The 21,278-nt window shown below is 26.7% G+C and overlaps 1 protein-coding gene across 1 annotated transcript in view; it reads left to right on the top strand.

Moving 5' to 3' along the window:
- Positions 1-21,278, top strand: part of Gycalpha99B (guanylate cyclase 1 soluble subunit alpha 2) — a 305,824-nt gene that overhangs the window by 108,260 nt on the left and 176,286 nt on the right. The window contains exons 5-6 of the mRNA XM_089226659.1: positions 6,328-6,488; positions 20,412-20,608. Coding sequence (XP_089082785.1) covers positions 6,328-6,488; positions 20,412-20,608 — 358 coding nt within the window. The remainder of the gene's footprint in view (positions 1-6,327; positions 6,489-20,411; positions 20,609-21,278) is intronic.

Below are 21,278 nucleotides of genomic sequence, written 5' to 3' on the forward strand. Positions count from 1 at the left end.
GATGGTTTATCTGTCTAAGATATATTATAGATTATTATTATTTATTATTATTATTTATTATTATTACTTATTAAAATATTTAACTTTCTGGATTTTTTTTTCGATAAAATTAGACAAACTTATAAGGAATCTTGAATTAAATTTTCAAATCTTAGATATTCAAATAAAAATTTTGAGAATAAAAATATTGAGAATTTTTTACTTATGGCCTACCAAAGTACCAACTAGATTTACTTTCTGATCTAACAAGATACTGAAGTCGAAAATCGAAGCATTTTTACTGCCCCAAAACGTTATGACAGACAAAAAAAAACACACATCATGGTAAAATCAATACATTCCTCACTCCGCTCAGAAACTAAAATTATTATCACATATTATACATATGTATAATAATTAACAGTTGTTATTTTAAATCTAATTTGGAGCACAATATAAATTAGTTACTCAAAAAATGTCTCTTTATGCCTTGAGTAAAAAAGTTAACTTCTAATGAATAATATTTATTTTCATTATCTCTTCTTAACGTACAATTACACTTTATTTTCTTTTTAAAGTTTGTAAAGGATTTAACAAAGGTTTTTTGCCTACTTCATTTTTATAAACAGGAAACAAAATCAAATATTTATGTGCAATGTGCATATCATAGAACATAATAGAGTCACTTATAGACTGTAAAGTAATATAATATAAATTACTATATTTTTTTAATTCTAACAGGTAACAACTAACAACTTATTTTTATGACAAGATTATATCAATACGAAGATAACCTCATATTTACAGTTGTAAACACCTTATATAATATACAATCACATTTAAAATTGAGGAACAAATCATTAACAAGTATATACTTTGCTTTCGTTGCTTTTATGAAACTACTATGGATAATTTATTGTAATTAAAACGTTGACTCATCTTCTTTAAGTTTGATGAGATAAAGTCAATTATGCATACACACACATATCATTATTATTATTATTGTTCATAATTATAAATAATTAGAAGATCAATAGCTATAGCATAATAATTTTAAGACAATACGATAAACTGTATTATTATTTTCCATTATGCTTGCGGTATACGTTATTATGATGTGCTAAATTGCGAAATTGCGTTTTATACGCACCCGTTTTCAACTATATCCATAAATATAAATGCACACTTTAATGGGTGAGAGTACAATTTACTATGTTATGAACTAAAGCTTAACCGAGTGTGGAGTTGTTTAGTTTACTTATCAGCTTTAGGCTTCGTGCAGTTTAACTATATATATCTGCATGTTCACAATGGATTACAATTGGATCGTACAATATTCGTGTGTAATGTTTGATGTTAAACGAAATAACGTTTATCGTTATAAACTATCAATTAGATTGAATTGATGCTTGAATAATAAAGGTTAAGTATAATATCTTGAGGAGGAAAAAATATTGAAAAACATTGCAAAATATGTATAGGTTTAAAATATGCAGCATTTCAAAAACATTTATTAATAGTTATAAACATTAGTATTATACGTGCCAAACAGGTACTAAACATATACCAATTTATAGTATCAATAATTTACTTATATAATTTTAAAAAGAATATAGTATATGATTGTCGTTTAATTGAATTCTTATGATTACATTTTATGAATTAAGATCGTCCAATTATAATAGTTTATTAATGCGTAAACTTCTACAGTATAAATGAATTATTTTAGCTTTGATGTAAATGTTCGAAATAAAATATTATATTTTTTGTGTATGACCAATGGCGCATGTAAAAAAAAAATATATATATTATGATTTATGATATTATATGCAATTGGACTATGGATAAACAAAAAAAACTCTTCAGATACCAGCTAAGTTCTGTTCTCTATAGATATGGCAAGTAATGTCAATATGTGAAAAATACGAAATCGAATTTAATACAATCTTATAGTAAGAAGTATGTATAAGTATAATAATAATGTACACCTATGTGGTGGCATACAACACGATTTGTGTCAGTTTTCACATGTGCGGCCGACGGTGGCGTCAAAACGATACTAATAACATGGTGCAAATAAATATTATTACATCGATTTTGATGATAAAAAATAATATATATATATTTATATTGTATGTAATTTTAACGGATGTTTACACTGGTGTGGTCATCGAATTTGCGACCATACACAACCGGGAATTCTCGTGTCGAAACGCGCAGCAGGTGCCCGCAGTGACTGCAATCTGACCGGTCTCTAAAAGCTCGTGTCGCGAACGAGGCAATAAATAAAACCACGGTGTCATTGGTAGTGGTAGCGAGGAAGGCGCTGTTTTCAGATTTGTTGATTTATAGGAAACTAAATGCCAAAACAAGATCGGTAGACATAATCCGTTGCCACCACGGCAGCTGTAAACTACCAATATATTGATGAGGTCACCAACCACGATTGCTCACCCACACACACACGCACAACAACCACTGACCTTTAATAAATATTTCATAAAACAGAATTTCGTCAGTAACCCCCGCTGCGTGATGGTAATATACCTATATTATTATTATATACGATACACCCCAATAATATAATACTACCCACCTGCTATATAACCGACGTCGACCAATACGCGGTGCCCCGCGTCCTGCCCGTCAAATATTTACCTCTTAGCTTCCACAGCTGTATATTATATACATACCGCACCGTGGTCCATTATTATATTGACGGCGGGTCTTCTCGTTTATTTCGCAAAATATAATATCATAAAATTATGCATTCCGGTTTTGCCGATACGACAATTTATAAAAATATATATTTTCATATTATGCAATATGCGCGCCAGTAACTCCAGAATCTAGATGATTATGAATACTTTATATTATACTTAGAATGAAAAATTATTTCAACATAGTGGAATTTAAAACTGATATCGTTTTAGAACTAATCGATGTATCGAATGCTGAATTAACGATTTTATTGGATCCCAAAAGTTATTGGTTATGTAATGTTTTTTCCCACGTACCTTGACTTTGATTAGGATACAAATACTGCATCATGAATATTTCAAATGAATTCAGAGATCGTTGCTACCTGCAAATTAAAATGGCGATATTAATTAGGGGAGAATAAAACATAAATCAAATTTATTGATGGGACATTTATTTAGTCCATCACAAGACGTAGTTACTACAACTCATATGTATTTATACACTAATAGTATTAGTATTATTTCCAGTAGATGATTAAAACTGAGGATTGTTGTAACATATTATTGCCGTCTATTTATTATATGATAGTTATTTACTTAATTTTATTTTAAAAAAACTGTTACCAAAATAATATTACATTTAAATTTTATTAAATTTTTAAGCAAAATACATTATACAACTACTTGGAAAATAATAAGAATCGATCATTATTTTAATGAGTAATCTTAACGTGGAAAAAAGTTATTTATTTCAGTAGTTTAGTCAAAAAAAGTATGATGTTTTTTTTTTAAATTAAATGGTAAGAACATAAATTTTTTTTTTTGTAATTACATAGTAGGTTTTATAAGTACATAACAGGAAAATAAAGTAGCGCCTATTTTTTTTTTTTGTTATACTTTAAATTTGCATTTATATTTATATTCACATGAAAACGTTTCAGCCATGATATAAAATTATCTCTTACATTGTACAAGATAAAATACAACTAATGAATTTTGGTTTAATTTTAATTTTTAAACAAATTCAAAATTATATGAACAAATAAAATAACAAAGGTATAACTTTGATTTAACTTTTAATTGAGTACTTGAAAAAATAATTGCTATAATGTAACATAATACATCCACTGTATGAGTTATGTTTACATACTATACAATTATAACTATTCAAAATCATTGTGCATTGTCTTGTAATATTAGTCTTTGTCTTACAATGGTGCGACAAAATATAAAATAAATCAAAAAGTATTACTATAAGATTGGTAAACGTTTTATAATAAATACATATATACGTAGTGAGTAAAATATAGATGTTTAAATTTAACAATGGTAGGCACGTAATTGAATGTTCCACTTAAAAATCAAAACATATTTCATCTTATTAATACTACAGTTTTGAATTTAAATTGAACCGTTCGTTGAAAAAAAAATGCTTGGAAATCAACAATTTAAACACAATTGTCAGTGATTATTAAATGAATTGCTCAGCGAGACTTATAAAAAGTACTACTGCTTAAAGTGGTGGAAATAATTGAAATTACAACTCAAAATTGAATAAGTGAATCTTGTTATGGAAATATTTAATAATAATTTATTATTTACAAACATATTATACGTCATAAACAAATTATATAGTCATATTTATTATATTTTTTGGAGTATTGTACACAATTTAAAATTTATAAATAGTATTTTAATATAAATTGTTGTAGATACCTATTGAAGTTGTATTTATTCTAATCATCTCATGAATTTAAAATTAGTTAAATAAATAACTTTAATCCGAAGCTATAGGTTACTATAGAGAAATAAGAAATCGGTTTGATATTAAGTTTCTGAAAACACGAGCTTTAATTTTTATTTCAAGAGCTTTGATTAATGTAACACCCTGTAAGTGTTCATTACGAAAAATTCAAAGATTCTACATAAAATCTCAAGTGGCCTGGAAAGTTTAATACAGGTATTAAAATAAAAATAAACAGTTTTCTCTTCAGGAAATCAAAAACAAGAGTGCATCCCAAGACATTGTCAATGTTTTATAATTATATTAGAAATTATAAAATTATAGCTCGAGAAATTGTCAATGCTGATTCATCATAATCCATTAGAAAGTTGGTCAAAAACTATATACCATATTTTAAAAGTTTTATTTTATTACTATTTCAAAAACAAATTTATTCATCATTATGACGTAAAAAACGTTTATAATATAAAAATGATATTATGTATAATATTATACTCATATTATTTTTGTTATATTTATAACGTAAAAGTTCGTATTATTGTGAATTTAGGTGAAAACCGCATGACTTAGACAAGTGTTAGTATTCCTATCAAATTAATAAGCGTATTATACTCAGATATCCAATGATATCTATAAATTCTATTGTAAAAAATTAATTCATAATTATGATATGGTGGGTTATTTTTCTCAGTAGATTCCAAATCATGTTTAATACTATATAGTTATGTTATCATATTATATTCATATATGATTATTATATTAAAACCTAATGAAGGTGTTAGGTGACCACAAGTAGTAAGATGTGAAATCGTTGTATCACGAAAACTATTTGAGTTTTAGGAAAACATTTTCAAACAAAAAATGTGATACGTTATGAAAATCCTGTGATTATACTATTTGATTATCAAAAAAAATAAAATCAAGTAATAAGGTGTACAGATATATTGAACTTAACTATAGTATAAAAATTAAATATTTATTTTTATAGTAAATAGTATGAAATTCGACGGAAATATTTGATGTAATATTTTACAAACATCAAAATATTATAACGAATAAGTAATTAAAGAATTATATATTTTTAATTACTCTTACATATAAATTTTAACAGCAAATTTTATTAAGTTGCTATTTATGCAACTTTGTTAGAGTTTTTTGTTTTTAAATATTAAGAATAAATAGACATAATAGATATAATTAAATTTAAATCTTCCTTTTTAAGGCAAAACAGTGGGAAAAATACAATCGATTAATATGAATCATGTCCCATGTTATGATTGTTTTTCATTTAAATTTTAAAATTCAGATCTTTTATCTTGTTTTATGATTACCTATTATGATAAAAAATAAATTTTTTATAGATAAATATAGCAATATATATAATTTATATATTAGATATCTAAATACTATAACTCTACTTCTTCTGATAAATTTTAATATACTTAAATTTTATGTGATATATGTATTTATAAAATAAAAACAAAACAAATGTATTGATCTTGAATAAAACCTATTTGATATAAAATAAATTGTGTTTGTTATGAATAATCTCCATTGTCCCATCTTACCTCATCCATAGTACATGATGGAAAAAAAAATCATTTTTTATATCATGTAAAATTGTAATTAGTTTAACAATAACACAAAACTGATTAGAAATTTAGAAACTATATTTAACTTTGTTTTTCAATAAAATATAATAATAAGCCCTTTAAATACAATGAAAGTTAGGTGTCATCTTACGCAGTATACTTTATTGCACTACCTATAAATATAAGTAGGTATATCTTTTGGCAGTTGGAATGTTTACGTTAAATATATAATATATGTATATATATATAAAATAAATACCTGCCAATGACATCGCGGATAATTTATTTAAATTTTTTTACCGCCCGGCAGGTGACGGTGCCAAAGTAATCGAAACAGTGGGCACGACTCTCATACAAGAATGCCGCGACGACCGGCAAATTCGAGCGCTGAAGAGTTTGGGCGGCAACCTGTACCACTTCCTGACCACGTTGGATGGTGTGCACGATGTCCTACAAATGGGTGATGATAAGGTAGGTGACTCCAATAATGATATATTATTGTTGTTTTATTTAATATCAAATAATTATGATAGTGTATAAAACAAGCACAAAGTTTCATCTAAAAACAAAAACAAAAACATATTAATATACTATTATAAAGAAATAGATAATTGAGACGTTCGTCACAATAACCGTATACCCAGTTACTTTATTTAAAGCGTTAAAATAAATATTTTATGTTAGTTTTAGATATGTATTTTTTTAATTTTTTTTACAAGTTATTGAAATTTTTACATACTCATTAAATGAAATACAAGCATACACTGTTTAGCAACAATCAAATGATCAATATGTCTCACAAAATCGATTTTTATCAGATGTATTTGAACTATATACCTATAAATTAACGATTGTAGATACCATGGTTGTGACTTTGAGGAGTTTCGTTTCATTATATTTGTATGATCTTAATAGAAATAACTAAAAATCTATTTATCACCCCAAGTTAAGGAATCAATTTTTATAAATTAAATATTAAACATCATAATATACTAAATATTAAATAAAATACGTTTGTCACTAATAATTTTGTATAATATACACACGATTAGAAAATGTGAATATTAAAAACGTGTGAGATATTCCACGTGTTGCTATTTTAAAATGAAAAAGCCTATGAAATAAAAAACAATATCGAGAAAAAATATAAGCCTATCGAGTACTTTTAAAACACACAACAATTTTCAAATGAAGTTGCGAAAAGTTTAGTGCGTAAATAGACAGCGGTTATAGTTCATATTTCTTAAGATTGTTGGTGGATAAACAGTCAAAATGTCAAGAAGAAGTAAATTCAACTACTTCATCATAAAATAAAATCGACAATCTTCTTAAAATATTGAAAATGTTGTCGACTAATAGCAAAAGTTTAACTTTGTTTTTGACAAAATATACAATACATTTCTGTATAGTATTATATGGTTATCATTATTATTATTATAACAATATTATATGCTCAACAATATTAACAAATTGTTTTTTTTTTTTTATATAATATTATCTTAAAAACTCATTTGCTCACATTAGCATTTTACTCATTAGTGTTTATGGAGATAAAATTTGGTAATTTTTTTGTTGGTCATCAAATCGCATAGCTTCCATACCATTTTTTAAACAATTTAAGTTACATTTTTCATCAATCATTTAATTTATTTATATTCTGTAACACTATATTTAGGTTATTTACTACCAAGATACCTTTCATAAACGTTACCGAAATAAAACTTATAGTATAAGTATAGTAATATTTGTTACGACTTATCAATGAAACTAGGTATATAATTTAATATTAACCCTACGAATAAATAAAATTGAAGTGTTTGTCTGGTTATCCGAGCTAATCTTTAAAACAGCTGAATCGATTTTTTCAGAATGTTTACAGGCAAGTTTACAAGGAGTTATCTAAATGCCATCAATATTTTATTCCATACACTTTTTATATGTTTCCTGCGTAAAAATTGAACAAAAACTTTTTAAATAGGATACAACATTTTAACAGTAACTGCCGTAAAGTTAAAATGGATATTTTTGTCACGGGTTAGCTCTAGTAACACTAATCTAATCGACAAGCTGCTTGTTTTTTTTTATTTACACTATGGAGTAGCTTTTAAGCTTAGTTTTATTGAGTTCCTAGTCTTTTCCAAGGAATATTTAGCTAGGAAATATGCACACGTGAAGTATTGTTCATTATAAATAAGAGTAATTTTAAATATGTTTGTATCCATCATATTTATCTAATTAAAATGGTCATCCGAGAAAAAAATATTTAAATAATTTTCGTAGCGAGATTTTCAATGTTTAATTGACATAGACATTTTAATTTTTTTACTGGCGGGGGGGGGGAGTAAGAGTGGTTGTTCATTTATTTAAACCAACCTATAAAGCCTATTTTATTTTATTTTATTTTAAAGTAATCAAGTTAGTCTGTATATAATTTATTAACGTCAGTTATAGCATGTGTTTTATTGTAATTATTTTGCACTTTTGTAGAATATTGTTTATTCTCGGCAAAAAAAAAAAAAAAATGATGGCCATGTATACGAGTGAAAAAATTGAAACTTGTTATAGAAAACATAAAATACTGTTTTACAAAATGCAAGATATAAATTATCTATATTATTAATATGTTTTTCTTTTATCTATTATCGTATCTAAATAAAATTTAAATCAATTCTCTATTTTGGGCGATTGCAAACACGTCGTGGTTTTTCAGGTAAAAATGCTTTACCTGTAAAATCGGCACGTTTAAAAATAGTAGTCCAAGATCTTCTTATATTTAATTGGTAATTTTACTATAGTATTTTTATTCATAGTGTGAAATTCGTTATTTAAATGTAAAATTGTGTAAAAACGTGAGTCAAATTTTTGAGTATTGGATTTCTTTTGAGTATTCAGAGCAAAAATATATGCAAAATGTAAAAAATTTAAGTTTAAAAATATAGTAAAATTGTTTACCTAAATGTAAATTATCTTAAATTATCAGTTAGAATTTAAAATCCATAATTACCTATTTTACTACCTAAATTTTTGTGACTAATTTATAACAAAAAAAGGTAATCATGGGTCTAATTTAAATTTGTCTATAATCTATATACAGTAACTTATAGGTATAAGTAGATAATCGTTATGTTATATTTGTACCTACAACACTTTGCACGTAACACCATCTATCATACTCATTTGACAGTGTTAAGAATCTGTGTTGCTTACGTCTGTTTTTCAACTTCATGGGCTGATGGACATCTCTATTGGTCAAACCGATTTGTTCATGAAGTTATGACACTTAAATCCGAAATATCGACGAGAGCTGAATTTTAGAGTTGATTTTTTTTTATTATTATTTATTAATTTAATTGTGTCAATACACTAAGTATTTTTACAACTGATCATTTTTTCGTTGTCTAAAATGGCGAATATAGCTATCATTTATTCATTAGAGTTAGTTTACAAAACGTACATTTGCCGTTTTTTTCCCAATTTATTAAAATAAATGAACTAGTTCCTTTTTTCGTTCCTAGATAAAGGACATTTTTTGTTTCTCAATAGTTTTAAAATTATATAAATTTTGTTTCTTGTAATAATTTGGTTACCTAATTAGATGGTTATCTTATTTTTTAAATGTTTAATTTGTTGATTTCATACAAGTTAAGACCAATAAGATTGTCATAAATAACTCAAAGTTTTTTAAACAATGTTAATAGTGTCATGTATTGTTGTATATAGGTTTAGTTATATAGCTCATATTTTGTTGAATACATTTCTAAAAATAAATTATATAAACTTTTACCTTAAAAATTATTTTAATACATTATACTTAATAATAAAAAACAAATAAAATCGTACAGTATCATGTATAAAGTGAGCGAAATTCCAATAGTTTCTTTTACATGAAAAAGTAATTATGTTTTCTTTAAGTTTCTGAAAATTGAACGACATCATTAAAACTAGTTCTTCTCAGTACTGAATATAGCATAAGTTATGCGTAATAAAAAATAGTTATAGTAAATATTGTCTTCTATTGCAGTCAAAAAGTAATAAAAAAAATCATTTTTGTCGGTTATATTAAAATTTATCAGATGAATAAATTTAGTTTATTAAAGCTTCATAATACTAAAATACATAATACCTCAAATATAAATCGGTATAATATTCAGCTGGTAGTTTGTAAAACTACCACCTCATTCCCTGAATTTGTTATCTCATCGTTGGTGCTTCACGTATTTCTTTTTTTGCCATTGCCTTTTGTGTGTTATTCGATAAACTGACCATTGTCGGTTGGTGTAGTTCTATATAATGGGCTTTTAATGCGGCTTACATATCTAATGTCCACCCCTGCCATGTGTGGGTTAGGGGTTGGAAAGGGCACGAATGAGGGTTTTTCATTTATTACAATTTAACGTTCATCACACCTCTAACGTTCCTTACATAGTCGATTAAATTCCATTTTGTTTCTACTATGACTTAAGGGTGGCGGTGACTGAGCCGTAGTTATACATAATCGTATTCACCGTGACTGCTGCTGTTCTCTCATTATTTTTCACCGTGACGGAGAAATGTTGGGTTTTAAAGCACGGTTGTTAGTGATGCTGAAATTCAACAATATCCTTTAATTAAATCCAGCTACTCGACAAACGGGAAAGCTGCACCCCCTCCATGAAGTGACGGAGTACCAAATTTCTTCAAAGAATACCTCTCCACCACTCATCCAAATAAATTATCTCCGACTGTAATATTATTATTGTTATAAGAAAACTCGCAGTTTGTTGCCGCACACTTGTAATATTTTTTTCTGGACAGTTATACATTTCACCCGCCAAACGCGAAAATATTTTACGTGACCCGAATATGCCCGTACGCCTGATCCTAAGCAAGTGCAATAGCCCCGATGACAGATTATCAATTGCATGGCTTTTTCGTTAAGGCATCTGTCCGTTAACATCATTCTCCCGGAACAATATTTTGGACTTTGCGCGTTCTGTTATACACAGCCATCCCTAAAAATATTATCTGGACCGAAAAACTTTTGCGTTTAATATAAAACTCATCAGTCATAAATACTCGTATCATAATGCATTATTTCAGAGAGTACTTTCATAGACTGCAAATGATCAATAACAAACCATTTGAGGTTAAAGGATTTCAGAGCAATAATAAAAAGCGTAATTTATGTCGTATAATGATAAGGCGGTGTATGCTGTATAACATAGGCCCATTCTTCAAAATAAAAAAAAATAAAAGCATCCTCTGACAACGCGCTATTTTCCATTTAGAATAGGTACATTTTTATTTCACAGTTGATTATGTAGTTTTATAGATTTTCTGTATAACGAATAATATTTTATGTTACTTTAGTAGACTAAAGAGTCACATTAAAAAGTTAACATATTTCTAACAAAGAATTGATATTTCTTTCAGTTTTTCCATTTGAGATTAAATGGTTGATTTTAAATATCATTAATTATATACCTAAAAAACATAAAAATATAATAATTCCTTTTTCTGAACTGCAAAACATTACTATTAGTTTTATTTGGTTTTAAACAATTAATAATTCGTCCATATATAATAAGAAACTTATGTATGATTTACCCGTAGTAGGTACATAAATACTTTTGAATTTTGTTAAAATTTTAATTCTTTTGAAATCCATTTGAAAACCTCTTTTGGATTCAGAATCTTAACAGGTATTGTGGTAATTGAAATAATCATTTTCTATCAATAGTTTAAAAATGATAAGATGGGGCAAAACTGTGATTTTTGTTTGGTTAGATAAATTTGGAAATATCACATATTTTTCATTTGTGTGACACAAATTCATTGTAGCTGAAACATTTTTATAATTAACATGCTCTTAAAAATGTACAATATAATCTACTTCGATAATATTCTTAAAAACGTTACAAAAAATGAATAATTGAAAGCAATTATATATTATTAAGTGTAAAAAAAAATTTATATTCTTATATCTTATTAAGAACTGATTTTCGTTGGATATATCATAAACGATTGTTTTTAATTTATTGTATTTGACACGTAGGGCATACCAGCACTGAAAATTGATATTTTATGTAAATTTTACACTAAATATTGTACAGGATAAATTACTAAATAATTTACGCATGTTACGTAAACCACTGAATCTATAGCCGGTCATAGATACAGACACATTACAGAAGAATCTTACAATGCTATAATATAAAAAATAAACAGATACTATAATCATAGAAAAATATAATTTTGTTCGACGTATACTTTGTAGTTTGTAGATACTCTTGTAACTATTGTTTTTGTCTTAACTATCATCATTTTGGGAAATGGCATAGTTTAAAACAAGTTAAATATAACTTAAAATAGAGTTAAATAGTTTCAAATTAGTTTAGGTTTTTAGAAAACGTTCTTCATTTTTGCTAAAAAAACATTTTATTAATTGGAACTTAAAACATTGTAAATTAACTAAATTGCAATCATTAGAATACATTACAAAAGAAAAAAAAAAAACGGCATTACTAGATATATTTGTAAAAATTGAAACAATTTGTTTTAAATGCATTATTATCATGAAGTTACTGTCATAGATATTCAACTATAAAGGTTAGAAAATATCGTGATATATGTATATATTAAAATAATATGTTTTATCCAATATTATTTGAAAATAAGTAAGTAAAATTATAAGTAGTAAAATAAGTGTAGGTATTGGAAAAATTAATTAATCATAAATTACCTGAATCTAGGACAAAATTTCCAGGGACAAAATGTCCTGTACTAAAATATCCAAAGTTAAAATATCCAACGGATAAAATATCCAAAGATACAATAACCAAAATACAGGTCAAAATATCCAAATAGTTATTATTTTTTTTTTTGTTACCTATAATAATACCGAACAAATAATCAATGTGAAGGATGGAATCATAGGTTTTCAAATTTAGTAAGCAAAATTTATTATTATATATTAAGATTATTGTAGTTCAATTATATTAACCCAACCTACATTTAAAATGTAAATTTCTAGGTAACACATAATCATCCAAGCATTTGGACCCTAATAAAAAATATGCGCATGGAGATCGCCGCCGATGAAACGAAAATTACACAAAGAGAGTTGGGAACGTTAGATCCGCCACGGAAAAAACCAAAATATATAAAGATGCAAGAAAAACTTAAGCTACTTTGTTTTGAGTATATTAACGACCAAAAAAATTGGATATTTTTTTAATTGCAATACCAAATATTATACGATAGGTTATTACCTACATCTATTTATTATCATATTTTATTTTTTATAGTTAACTATTTATTTATTTATTTTTGAACTGACTATGAACTGAGTTTGTACATCATATATATCATTTTTATTATACTACTATGTGCTAAGTACTTATTTTAAATAACAAAAAAAATAAAAATTATTATTTGGATATTTTGTCCTATATATTGGTTGTTTTATCCCTGGATATTTTATCCGTTGGATATTTTAGTACAGGATATTTTGTCCCAATACCAAATGTCCTATATCTAAAGGTAATATGAGACAAGGACATATTTTACGTATAATCTTTAGAATTCTAAATCTTTTAACTTAAGTAGGTATTAAAAACACCATCTAAAATCATATAATAACATAAATATTAAATTACATTTAAATTTTTTTATTCGTGTTATATCTCATCCACGTATTAAAGACCAGGGTTCTAATACATTTCCATCATCCTACAACTGTGTTAGCAATTCAGCTAGCAGAGGGGAGGGGAAGTTTTTTTCTTCATCGAAACTGTCACTCCCAATCACATATTATTAAATTCTCTACACTTCATCCCGTCTAGAAATGTTGACACGTCTCCTTCGACTGCACGTAAAGATACGATTAGAGTCACCTTCAAAATAATATTTCCAGTAAATATGAAATTTCTCTACCGATTTTGTACCCGATTGTTGTGAGCGTATACATAGGGTGTGAAATAGGAATGCACCCCCATGACCATTTTTTATATAGATTTATTTTGGAAGGAGGGCACAACCATGGAATTTATATAAGAAATAACAAATATAATAAATCCCTCCTCAAATATAAAGGCATGTTACTACCTCCTACATAGTTACTATCGATAGAAAAATAATATTGTGAACGTCTATATAATTATGTACATTATGTATATTGTTATTTCCTATGTATTTTAAAAAATCCATACTTTATAGATATATTACATAGATTATATTATACGTCATGTATCACGTGAATGTAATTTACTCCGATTTTCAAGAAAATTATACTGTTACGGCGCGTGGATGACCTATAGGAAATTATACTGTTTGGCCGTTATAAATTGTTTCGATAAGCTCATTGTATACTATTATTATTTAAACGTTTGAATTGAATATAAAACCTACTTAAACATAAGGTTCATAGCGCAAACTATCAATTAACGAACAAAGATCACTACTTAGTGGTGTACTACAAAAATGTGTGAGATTGATTTTCAACGAACACATTTATAACGATATGACTAAAATTAAAAATAAATATATTTTTTTCTACACAGCACTTTTCGTTCTTAATGTCCAAAAGGTTAAACGGCTTTGTCATGGGCATAATATATAGGTAGGTAGGTTAGCTATTAAAATATTATAAACTTTAAATCTGTAATAAATAGTTTAGTTCAAGTGATTACGAGTACAATATCATTATAAGGCGAGGAACCAATGATTGTGTGTTGTATCTGGTAATGTACAAACTTTAAAATATCATATTTGTTCTAAAACGTGTACGCATAGACACTTTTATTCAATTCATAGTTGTTATATTTTGCAATCTGATCAAGAAGCTTTGAAAAACTGCATATTTTAATCGTAAACACAAATAAAGTGAACCTAATTATAGTAAAATTTTAAATAAAAAATTAAAATAGAACTCTAAGACATTTTATCTGATCAATTAATTATGAAAATAAATATTATTATAATCTTAAAATGATCTACTTAATAGAAAATTAAAAAAAAAAACCCAGAATTTTATGACGTATTTTTATCCAAGAAACAAATTCAATTCAAATATTATTTTGTGCTCAGTATTTAAAATGCCACTATCTAAATTTAATATTATAAATTAAAAAAAAAGTATATGACATCCGCAATGAATGTTTTTAAATAATTTGTTCATAACTAGCATAAAACAAGTAATATTGGATTTTTTTATTATTTTTTATGATATTTAAAAATTATCAGCATACTAATGATCTGACAAGTTTAAGAACAACATTATTAAAATTTAAAAGTGGTTTGGAGTTCAGACTACTGTATATTATATAATGATATTAATTACAATTTTAGACATAATATATATTACATTTTTAAAGATGAAAAATTTGTGTTTTTGTTTAATTAAGAACTCAAATTGTACTTTAAGCGTATCATCATCATTATACGCTCAAAGCAAACATTGGGTAGGTATTATATTTTTAACATACTAAATAATTTTCTTAGTAAATGATTAAAAATAATTTTTAGTGTTTGTTTAAATCTGACGGGGGTTCTTAACTTTGACGGTACGCTTATTTGGTAAATAATATAAAATAATGTCAGAGAAATAAATTATTTTTAGATATAATAATATGTCGTTTGATGATTTATATACGGCGTAAAATTGAGGACTTAGGTATCTAATTAAATTAACGCCTATGTAAAATTCAATTTCCTACGACTTTATGTTTGATGCAATGATGCCACATCGGTTAAAACGTAATACTTTTATCGTCATATTATTTTTGAAGAGTTTGTCGTCTATATACACAAGCATAATAGGATTATAAAATTGCACACAGCATGTCATACCTAATGCCATACGCAGTACATCATTATGTTATATTATAATACGTCGTCAAAGGTTTCAAAGCTCCACGAAATAATATCGCGAGTGTTTTTCAAAATAATAATAACATAAATATAATAATAATATAATAACACGAAACGTTACGGATCGGTCTCTTTACATTATTTTCCTCTCCGATTGCGTCCACTAGAGTCAATATCGTATTATTATTTTAGTTGAAAAACATCAACAATTCGTTCTTGAGGAAATCGGATGGAGTCTCGCTAAAGCATTTTATTCGCGAGATGGTAGTATGCGTAATAAATTGGACATACACACGAAACACACCTATAATAATAATAACAATAATAATAATAATAATATTGTGCACGAGTAAAACCGACTTATGTACCCGGTTCGGCTCCCCTCGCACTTAAACCTCCAGCCTTAAATCACAACCCACCTTGAACATTGTATAGTTTTTTATTTTTTTTTTAGTACTACATAGGCCATCAAAGCCTTTTACACGCTTCCGCCAACTTTCTCCATTCATCCAGACGTCTTGCAGTTTCCGTTGACGTTTGACATCTAAAATATATTTACTTACTCTTTCCAACAACCACCGAACGGTTGGGACCAGCTTCCCCTAGGAGCTTTTATTTTTGCTGTCCCTAATTTGACTAAAGACTTTTCGTATGCCTAAGTTTTCCGTCAGCCTGTTGCCAGATATTTCCAGCCCACTCTAATCGATTTTTGCCTTTGATGAAATTATAATATTTAGTTTGTTGTATGCAACCTTTCCGGTTCAATATTTTTTGACGAACATATTTTTCTAAATGATGCCACACAGGTTGGTGTATTTTCCGCGAAATATTTCTTTTGTAGGTTATACTGGTCATTTTTCTTCGTCTACATAAATTTCTTGTTGAGAGGACCACGTCCTACATACATACGACTATGTTACTATTGGCCGCAAGTAGCAAATGCGCATTTTATCTTTTGTGGTTTTTGAACAATAATCTTAAGTTAATCATTTTGTTCATTGAAAAATAGAAACTGATTACAGCAGCATGCTTACTTGATTGTATTTCGTTATATATTATGATATAATTTAGATGTTTATATATATATATATTTTAATGTATTTTTTACTGTACCTAATCTCACAAATGTTTCGTTTTATTGTTTCCTAATAGCCTTATTTGATAGCGCGCAATGTGTAGAGAAAATATTTTTGTAAATATTCTAAAATCCAAATTATTCAATAATTTTTTGTCAGTTATAGAGTTGTAAGAGTATTGTAGTTTTGTCTATATTTGGTTGGCCGGTGCATTCAATGATATGTGTAAGTAGTGAAACACTATCTGTATCTATTATATAAATATATAATAAATTAAATAAAAATAACAAAAAATATAACATTTATATTGAACTGTATTATTGTTGGTAAATGTATTTTGATCGTATTTTTTTTTTTATACCATAAAAATAGTAGCATTGTTATCGTTAATATTTAACAAAATAATTATAATCATAAATTATTATGGTTTAGGTTTAATATTATTTTTATTTGCTGCATGGACGGTGACTATTTCGTTAAAACTACAGTTAGGATCGCGTGCGACTCCGTTGGAAATAATTTTTATGGTATACTTCTTTCCCTAATGGGAATTAAACCCCATAGTGGTTTTCGAATTTATTTATTTAGTACTTTATATACTGCGTTTTACACATATGCACTATATATTAAAACGTAATGCGGAATGTCCCACAAGCTACTATTATACTGACACGCTGTCTATCTGCATACCGTATTCATTGTTTTTTTTCACCATTTTAAAAGTTATTATTATATTTTTTTGTCTTCCGTTACATATTTCGCGAAAAATACACATCACATTCTACAAAAAAAGTTAACGCTTAAAAAATATATGAATTTTCCTGAGAGGAAAAACAATCATATATATGTTGACACATAGACACACACACACACACACACACACAAACTAACTAGTGCATATTATGGTGTATTCTCTTTTGATATCTGATTTGTTTTCCACAGTACCAAAATGTAACTTATGTTACTTGAATAATTATAAATTCAATTTAAATTGTTTAGAAAAACACGTTTAGTAAGTGATTTGTCATGTGTAATTTCCATTTAAACTTTAAAGTATGGATTCATACATTAAAACTATAACTGAGCGACAAAATTATGTATTAAATAATACGAGTTAATAGCTTATTCATTATCTTATGAATAAAATGTACTTATATGGTGTAAATTATTTTTATTCGCTTAAATGTTTATAGCAATTTCCAAAATCCAAAAAAAAAAACAAGTTATTAATTCGAAAATGTTAAGATTTATATTTATAGTCTGTTCACTGATAATATCTACTTATTTTTAAGTTACGATACTTAAAGTATGAGACTGTTTCGTTCTAAATTATTTGTTTTGTTTTCGATTAAACGGAACGAAAACTAAAATCTATTGCAGTGATCTTGTACCTGGGTTTTTAAATTACGACTGTAGAAACTCTAAAACTCTACCGGTTGGTTTCAGTTAATTAAAATTTTAATTTCAAACAGTTCCTTCATATCCAATACAAATTTTTAGCTCAAGCTTATAAATGCATAATTTTTTATATGGATTTAGGTGTTGATGTATTTGCTGAATAAAAATATCTGAAACATAAAATATAAAGTTAAAAATTGAAGCTAATTTGATATTATGGTATGCTGCAGTACCTATATGTATACCAATATTGTATTTTAATTAGTTGTAAATGTTTTTTTTATAGGTAATTGAATTGTGCATTAAACGACTAAACTACCACTATCATAGAGTAAAAGTTATTTCAATGGGGAAAATAACACGAAAACTAGTATGATTTCAACGAATTTTACAGTAGTTACCTATTTAAACATCATAATGTTTAATAAAATTATGCATTTTATTTATATTTACAACTTTAACTTTTAATCATTTTTGTTCAGTGAAGCGCCAAAAATATTTACTTTAAAAGTATTAATATATAGAATATACAATTGTGTTCAATGTGTATATAATTCTAATATATATATATGTATGTACTTATATAATTTATTAAAATTTTTAACTTGTATAAATTCATGTACAATGTTCTACGATGACAAATTAAAAATAAATAAATACATTTGCCTGAAATTCTCCCATTTTATAATAATTTATTCATCAGGGTCAAATTAGTTTAATTCGAATCGTTCCATTTGATTTTATTATGTTTACGTTCATATCGATTTTCGTTCCATTCGGAATGTCCGTGAACATTGTTTCTATTCCATAAAACGTATCCCCATTTCGAACGACGCATTCAATTATCACCCATGAAGATACGCTTTTTGTTAAGCTTTAAGAAAATTCTTATTCTCCAGATACCGTCATCCCCTTAGCTTTAGACGCATTTAAACTAACGTGGTAGCCATTTTATGACCCAAGGCTTCAAATGGCATTTTCTTCGGGTGCAAACAATTTGCTACACAATCTAAAAGTGCTTCGTTGTATATCATTGTTATGGATGATCACCACTATAGGAAAAAGATCCTATTTGATTATTCACCGTTTAAAACCTTAGAAACTTGCCATAATTGTTGTATAATATATTTAAAAAAAACTACATTGGTAATATTCAGCTTAGAAGAATATCCAGCGAGTATGTTGTCTTAAACTTATCGTTTAACGGAATATCGACCAGTGACTCAATGATTATCATTTAATTCCCTATCAACGATATCGCTGCTGTTGATAATATTGTCATAAATATAGATCATTTGTATATTTATTAGAAGCAAAATTTAAAATACGATCTTATTTTAACATAAGTATTTCTATATATTATATTGTCTTATTTTTATATTATAAGTACTTACTTATATTTCATGGTATAATACCATGTTATATCACAGTACCACAAACATTTTTCTTGTCTCATTGAATAATTTATTACAAATACATGATTTTAAATACGTAATATTAAAACTTATAAATAGTAAAACAAATATATAATTATTTAGTTCTTCCATACGGAGGACAGTATGATAATAATAATAATAATTAAATTAAATCCATTGTTTTTTATTTTAATTAATTTTAATTTTATATCATTATGGACGTGGTACAAATAATTGTACACAATGTTAAATAATATATTTGAATATTACTTAAAAAATAGTAATGGATGTACATTTTAAGATCACTAAATATTACAAATATTTAAAATAATCGTTTGTATAAAAAAAATGCATAGCACCGAAATGTAACGAAAATATTCAAAATTTACTGTATTTCATTAAAAATGTTTTTGAAAATATTTTAAAACAATATTATTATTAGTTAACTTGTTTATGGCTATAGTGCTTGTTTTTATTCACTAGTCATTAATAAAACTACTTACATAATATGTTTGACAGCTCATTAAATTTTCATAAAAACTTGAATAATTAATTATTTAATAATATATTCATCGTATTTATTAACTATAATACCAGTCTAGTCAATTTATAATTCAATATATGTACCTAATTATTTATGTCTTTCATAATTACAGAAGGCTAGCTCTGATTTAACGTGCCGGCCAGGCGATGAGCCAGGTGTGTTGGACTTGACCCTTCGGACAAGTAGATCAGATGGAAAGCTTGTGGCCCACCTGTTGACCGGCACACTATCCGGTGTCGCAACCAGGTTCTACGGGTCACGACCAGATATCCGACTTGGCATACACCCAAGTGACCCATCGTTGTATAGGTAAGTCACATTGTACTGAACAAAAGTTCAAGAAGCGACTTAACAATATTTGTACAGTTAACTGATTATGTTGAAATTCATTAAATAGTTTATCAATATTAAATTAAATTATTATTTTATATGACTTTAAAGGTTACAGGTAAATATAAATATGTTTTAAGTGTTTATTTTTTTTCAATCGAATACAACCGTCTGCATCAATGTCATTATAGCATTTTGTAGGGTGTTGAGTAACACGTGTGTGTTAATACATGTAAGTATGTGGAGCAGGGATTCTTTACTAAGAACCTTAGTGGTCACCCATCCGGGAGCTAAAGACGCTAAAAGATGTTTGATCATATCACAATTAATGACTATGGGCTATGGCCAATTATTGTACCTACTATACTAGAGCCCACCAATTGTTCCACTATAATTAACCAAGATATGAAAATGTTAAATTCATAAAAAATATTTTTTTCATTAGGTTTGATAATTTTTCTTTTGTCGGAGTTTAAGTATTCAAATTCTTCAACTTTATGAAATTGTGACAAATGTCATATGTATTCCAATATAATCAATATATCAATATAATATAATAATAGGTTAACTAGTTTCAGAACTGGTTTTTTTTTTATTCGGATGAAATTATTTCATAAGAGTTATGATTTTTTGTTAACCATGACAAAAA

This window comes from Diuraphis noxia, unplaced genomic scaffold (assembly GCF_037042655.1).
Source record: "Diuraphis noxia isolate RWA-SAM2 unplaced genomic scaffold, SU_Dnox_SAM2 contig0004, whole genome shotgun sequence".
Classification (NCBI taxonomy): Eukaryota; Metazoa; Arthropoda; class Insecta; order Hemiptera; family Aphididae; genus Diuraphis; species Diuraphis noxia.